Source organism: Lepidochelys olivacea, assembly GCF_965140295.1.
Source record: "Lepidochelys olivacea isolate rLepOli2 genome assembly, chromosome: 15".
NCBI classification, from domain to species: Eukaryota; Metazoa; Chordata; order Testudines; family Cheloniidae; genus Lepidochelys; species Lepidochelys olivacea.
This window is the reverse complement of record NC_140425.1, coordinates 34,367,894-34,374,765: the sequence shown is the minus strand read 5'-3', so window position 1 is coordinate 34,374,765 and position 6,872 is coordinate 34,367,894. Positions and strand designations below refer to the sequence as shown.

Genomic DNA, 6,872 nt, shown 5'->3' with positions numbered 1-6,872 from the left:
GACAACCTAACTTCCAGCTCCTGTTTTTAAAATGCATAATTTTAACATCGTCCTTGAATCTTATCAACTTGGCCTTTTTGTTTAGACTAATTCAATTATTCTATCTCCCTTACATACCTTTTCCCATAAACATTTGTTGTTATAGTTTGTTGTAACATCTTATGAACTTTTACATACTTTTTACAGTTGAGCTCACTATTTGAGTAAATTTATAGGCCTAATTGTCACAACAAACCAGAGAGAGGCACTTAAGAAGACTTTAAACCGTTGAAATTAGATGTTTGAGAGCAGTAAGAAGGGTGATTTTGCTTGACCACATGTGGAATGATGTCATCAGGAGAAAGCCCAAGCAGGAGCGGATTTACCATGAAACAAACCATGAAGTGGCACACCCTCAATGACAGGAGGGCCCCCAAAATGCAGGAGAAATATCTGACAACCTGCCAGCAGTGCAGGAGGGCTCAGGAAGGCAGGCTGTCTGTAGGCTGTGGCTGGTGGCCCCACGCTGCTCCTGGAAGTGGCTAGCTGCTAGCACATCTCTGCACTCCCCTGGTGGGGTGGGGGAGGTGGCAGCGCATGGAGGCCTGCTGCCCCCCAAGCGCTAAGGTGGCTCCCTGCCCACTCTGCTTCCCTTCCCCCAAACCACTCCCAGAAGCGGACAGCCTGTCCCTGTGGCTAGTGGGTGGGCGGGAGAGGTCTCTACGTGCTGCCTCCGCCCCAAGCACCGACTCCGCAGCTCCCATTGGCCAGAAACTACGGCCAATGGTAGCTGCAGGAGTGGCACCTGCAGGCAGCGGCACACGGAGACCCCTTGGCCTCCCGCACCTAGGAGCCGCTGCTCTGCTCCCCTCACGCACCCCAACCCCCTGCCCCAGCCCAGAGTCTGCACCCCGCACCCAAACTTCCTCCCAGAGCCCACACCCTTCACCCTCTCCCAACCCCCTGCCCCAGCCCAGAGCCCGCACCCAGCACCCAAACTTCCTCCCAGACCCCACCCCCCGCACTCCAACCCCTTGCCCCAATCAAGGTACCTGCACTGATCTGGCAACTCAAGACCAACTAGCTGGGAAATGGGGAAGAAGAAGAAGTTGTAGAGCCCGATTAATGCCATTTGCCCTTTTGTGGGTGGTATGAGTAATGCAGCCAAGGCCTTTTCTCTTTCAGAAGAGTAAATATAGCTTTCAGATGACACAAAAATTGGGAGAGCGGTGAAGAATGAAGAGGACAGGTTACTGATTCAGAGCAATCTTGCACACTTGGTAAATTGAGCACAAGCATACAATATGTGTTTTGATACAGCTAAATGTTAATGTCTAAAAACAAAGATTTAGGCCATACTTACAGGACAAGGACTCTATGCTGGGAAGCAATGACTCTGAAAAAGATTTAGGGGTGGTGGTGGATAATCAGCTGAACAGGAATTCCCAATGTGATGATGATTATGCACCAAAGAGTTAATGCAATGCATGTGTGCATAACCAGGGGAATCTTGAATAGGAGTGGAGAGGTTATTTTACCTCTGTATTTGGCTCTGATGAAACCACTGCTGAAATGCTGTGTCCGGTTCTGGTGCCCACAATTCAAGAAGGATGTTAATAAACCAGAGAATACAAAGAAGAGCCACAAGAATGATAAAAGGATTAGAAAACATGCCTTTAGTGAATGAGCTCTTTGAGTCTATCCATTTAGCTTAACAAACGGAAAGTTAAGGGGTGACTTGATTAGTCTATAAGTATCTACATGGGGAACAAATATTTAGTAATGGGCTTGTCAGTCTAGCAGAGAAAGGTCTAACATGATCCAATGGCTGAAAGTTGAAGCTAGACAAATTCAGACTGGAAATAAGGCATAAATTCTTAACAGTGAGAGTAATTAACCATTGGAACAATTTACCAAGTGTTGTGATAGAGTCTCCATCACTGACAATTTTTAAATCAAGATTGGATGTTTTTTCTAAAAGATCTGCTTTAGAAAGTATTTTGGGGAAATTCTATGGCCTGTGTTATACAGGAGATGAGACTAGATGATCACAGTATTGTTTTCTGGCCTGAGAAACTGTGAATATTCCCCCACTCCCTACATTGCCTGTCTCTGAACGCAAACAGAGAAAAACCCTACCATGTCTTCCTCATTCATCCAGATGAGACAAAGAAAAAAAACTTTATAGTATGTAATCCGTGTGCCCAGAAACCAGTGTAGATGTAAGCAGAGTCAGGATGAGCTCTACCCTGACATCTGGTGGCGAGTCATGGTGGGTTGTGGAAAAGAACTTAGGGGCTGATCTCATTTGCATAGGCACACTCACCCTGCCTAGATGGTCACTTTGGCTGCTGTAGGAGCCCCAGTTTCTCTGTTATTGGGGCAGGAATAAACTGTTGTTATCCTGATTATGTGAATCAAGGACAGTGGAACTGTACTTGACCTTTTGTTATGATGGAGGGACTCACCATCAACAAGCAGCACTCGCTAGGCAAGGGTCATGGGTTCCAAAACCCAGTGAATGGAGAGAAGCTGGTCCCGTGCCCCCATTGTATGATTCTCACACTCTGGGGTTTGTATAGGGGCCTATATACCATGTAGCCATCTTGTAGCCCAGCATGAAGGATTCATATAATATGTACCACAAATGGGGAAAGGTGTGTATGGTGCATGGCACTTGCATCTTGGGATGATGGAACATATAGGGTATGGCACTGAGGAAATGAGGTCTAATGTAGTATGTTGTGTGAGCATGCTGCCAGGGTGAAGGGGATGGGTATGAGCCGCTACAAAGGTGCTATCCGCAGGTAATGAGCGTAGAAGGCCCTACAGAGTGGGGTTGCTGGGGTGGGGGAACTCTACAGCATTTAGTACTTGGCTGGGGATTACAGAGTGAGCCTGCAGGATGTGAGATTCAGGGGAGGAACACCAGTTTAATTTTTTCTTTTGAAAATTTTTTCAACAGAACAAGTTTTTTGATTGAATAGAAATTTGTTTTCATTTATTTTTTTTATTTCTCAAATAAAACTTTCAAATAAAAATTTTGATTTTTTTTAACATTACATTTAAAAAAAAATGTGGATAGGTGTAATAGAGCTAAAGTCTCATTACCAGGCCAGGTGGTCTCATGGCCCATATACCTCTCAGCAGGAAGGCCTTTCTGACCAGTTCCTCACCTGAGGATGCATTTAGCTTCACCTTGAGTTGCAATGTCCTTGCCCTCTTCTTATCAGAGGAGCTTATGCCTTGCTTGCTGAAGGGGCAGTTGGTAGGGGAACCCGGGCCCTCCCATTCCACCAGGCTCCAACCTAGGGTTCTATGAGAGTCAACGGGGTCAGGCATCCTGGAGTACCCTTGGAGTTATCCACCCTGGGTCACTTCCTACTATCTATCTCTCCTCCATGACTTCAAGTGTAACATATGGTAACAAAAGAAAAAGAAGAGGCAACTAAACCTTTAGCCCCAACTGGGCTCAGCATGCAGCCCTACTCCCCACAGGGAGGCTTCTTCAACACCCTTGCCCAGGAGCTCTCAAGATAAGTCTGTCTTCTACCCAGCCTCCCCAAGACTGAGCAGGGTTACTCCCTTTTAAGCTTCCTGTCCAATTGTAGAATGCTCTGCAGGTCTGGAGGGGCATGGCTACCTGGAACCAGTACTGTCCTTTAACCCTTTTGGGCCCCATGTCGGGTATGTACATCCCATCAAAATGGGAAATCATTCTTTCACTTTAACAAAAGGTATGCCTCCTTTTTTCCACTAGAAGGGAGTAAAAGAGGGAGGGTACACACAGTGAAAACCATTTTTTAAAAAATTTGTTTAGAAAATTTCTTGTAAATCCAAAACAATTACTGTACCTAAAATTTCAAACAAAATGAAGAAATTGTCCGCAAAATCAACTTACCTTTTTCGAAAAGCTCTAGACAGGAGGATATATAACTTGTTGTATCAGCAGTACGGCCAGCTCCAAACATTCAAAACTCATGAGTCACACAAATCTCATGACTTTTTGGGGCCTAAAAATGATGAGATTAAAAAAAATGTTGGATTATTTTTATTTGCCTTCTAGTTCCTGAGCCTCCAGAGTCACTCGGTTCATATTTTCAAGCTTTTATCTGCAACCACCAGAGTTAGAAACTTACTCTTTTTCTTTGAACTGAAAAAGAGTCTCTCATAATCTCATTACTCCAGGAGCTGGAGCTTTAGGACACCACCACATATCACAAGACTGTCAATATAATCCTCTACGTGCACACACGTGCACACCCATAGGCGATGCAGAGTCTAGCACCCAGCTGTGGGATGGAGATTCCTATTGGCTGTGATACTTGCACTGCGGGAGCCATAAACTTACGGGAAGTGAGAGGTTTGGTTTAGGGTGTAACACTTAGTTGAGAAACTGATTATGGATGGGCTTGGCAGAATTCAATTGATTTATTTTTAGAATTGAGACAGACAATCATAATACTTATTTTAAAGCATTTTTTTATTTTTATCAATTGAAATTTTCAAAATTGCAGGAGATAATGAGTGTGTGTGTGTGCGTCAGAACATGATTAATGACAGTACCTGCTGAGATTCTGAAAGTTAACGCTTCATAACAATAAAAAACACAAATTGTCAACATTACATGTCAAAACATACAAATTTCCGTATCCGTAAATCAAACTTCAGCTCTCAAACAGTATTTTTCTTGCTTTGCCTTGTCTATAAATTTTTATCAATGGAAATATTTTTTCAGCAGTTTGTGTGCGTGTGTATGAAGAAATCAACGTTTACTTACATTTACTGATTAAAATCTATGCTTTCCAAGCCTACCTATAGAGGACAGCACTGTTGTTGGGGGGCCCTAAATTGTGTGACACCAGGTTGAGGGACTCTACAAGCCATGGTTCTCAAACTTTTGTACTGATGACCCCTTTCACACAGCAAGCCTCTGTGTGTGACCCCCCCATATAAATTAAAAACACTTTTTTACATATTGAACACCATTATAAATGCTGGAAGCAAAGCGGGGCTTTGGGTGGAGGCTGACAGCTTATGACCTCCTATGTAATAACCTTGTGACCCCCTGAGGGGTCCCAACCCCCAGTTTGAGAACCTCTGCTCTACAGGGTGTGATCTGTGTTTTTGGGGGTGGGGGCTCGCTAAGGGATGCTACCCAAGTGTGGAGGAGGACTCCATGGGAGGGCTCTATAAGGAATGTTATTGAGGTGGGGGAGGGGAACTCTATAGGGTGTGGCGCAGGGGGCTCTATGAGGGACGTTATCCAGGTGGGGGAGGGGCGCTCTATGAGGGACCTTATCCAGGAGGGGGAGGGGGCGCTCTATGAGGGACATTATCCAGGTGGGGGAGGGGAACGCTATAGGGTGGCGAAGGGGCGCTCTATGAGGGACGTTATCCAGGTGGGGGAGGGGAACGCTGTAGGGTGGGGGAGGGGCGCTCTATCAGGGATGTTTTCCAGGTGGGGGAGGGGAACGCTGTAGGGTGGGGGAGGGGCGCTCTATCAGGGATGTTTTCCAGGTGGGGGAGGGGAACGCTATAGGGTGGGGGAGGGACGCTCTATCAGGGACGTTATCCGGGGGGGGAGGGGAGCTCTATGAGGGACGTTATCCAGGTGGGGGAGGGGAACGCTGTAGGGTGGGGGAGGGGCGCTCTATGAGGAACGTTATCCAGGTGGGGGAGGGGAACGCTGTAGGGTGGGGGAGGGGCGCTCTATCAGGGATGTTTTCCAGGTGGGGGAGGGGAACGCTATAGGGTGGGGGAGGGACGCTCTATCAGGGACGTTATCCGGGGGGGGAGGGGCGCTCTATGAGGGACGTTATCCAGGTGGGGGAGGGGAACGCTGTAGGGTGGGGGAGGGGCGCTCTAGCAGGGATGTTTTCCAGGTGGGGGAGGGGAACGCTGTAGGGTGGGGGAGGGGCGCTCTATGAGGGACGTTATCCAGGTGGGGGAGGGGAACGCTGTAGGGTGGGGGAGGGGCGCTCTATGAGGGACGTTATCCAGGTGGGGGAGGGGAACGTTGTAGGGTGGGGGAGGGGCGCTCTAGCAGGGATGTTTTCCAGGTGGGGGAGGGGAACGCTGTAGGGTGGGGGAGGGGCGCTCTATGAGGGACGTTGTCCAGGTCGGCGCTTCTATCGGGCGTGGCTCGGCCCAGGCCAGGAGCTCTACGGGGGCGGTGCCGGGGACTCCTCGGGCCCTGCCGGCAGTACCCAAGGCGGCCCCACCAGGCAGCGCCATCGGCGGAGGCGCCCGACTAGGCCGGGTGTGGCCCTGGGCGGCCTCGAGGCTCTCGAGGGCGGGGCCGCAGGGGACCGGGAGGGTCCTGGCCGCGGTGATTGGCTGGTGAGGAACGAGGCGAGTCCCTCGAGGAGTGGTGCCGCAGGGATTGGTCGAGCAAGGAGCTCGGGGTTCCTAATTGGACTCGATTAGGGGCGGTAACCTGCGACGCTACTGGCATCGATCATTGGCTACTTTGGGAGGAGGCCGGCGCGAGCCGGCTGGCGCTTCGGGGATTGGGCGAGCGGCTGCGAAGGGGCGGGGTTCGGATCCCGGAAACCGCGCGGTGAAGTCTGGGTAAGCGGTGCCGGTCGCACCTGCGCACTGTGGCTCTGCGTGTGGGAAGATGGTGCTCATCAAGGAATTGTGAGTCGGGGGCCGGGGATCGACCGCGCCGCACATCGCTCGTCTCCGCGGGGAGGGGCCCCCGCGCCCTGCCCCCCCCGCCTCTTTGCCTCTGGGCTCCGGCCGGGCTCCTCCCTCCGTCCCGGGCTCCTCTCGGCCGCCGCCCGCCCCCCCCGACCCCGTCCCGGGCTCCTCTTCCCCCCTCCCCCCCGCAGTGCCGTGCTCCTCTTCTCCCCCCATCGCCGCCCCCCCCAGTCCCGGGCTCCTCTCGG

The 6,872-nt window shown here is 50.2% G+C and overlaps 1 protein-coding gene across 1 annotated transcript in view; it reads left to right on the top strand.

The window, feature by feature from the left end:
* Positions 1-6,528: 6,528 nt before the first annotated feature.
* PITPNB (phosphatidylinositol transfer protein beta) overlaps positions 6,529-6,872 on the top strand; it is an 80,793-nt gene continuing 80,449 nt past the window's right edge. Inside the window, exon 1 of the mRNA XM_084648856.1 lies at positions 6,529-6,621. Within this exon, the coding sequence (XP_084504982.1) occupies positions 6,602-6,621 (20 nt within the window). The 5' untranslated portion in view covers positions 6,529-6,601. The remainder of the gene's footprint in view (positions 6,622-6,872) is intronic.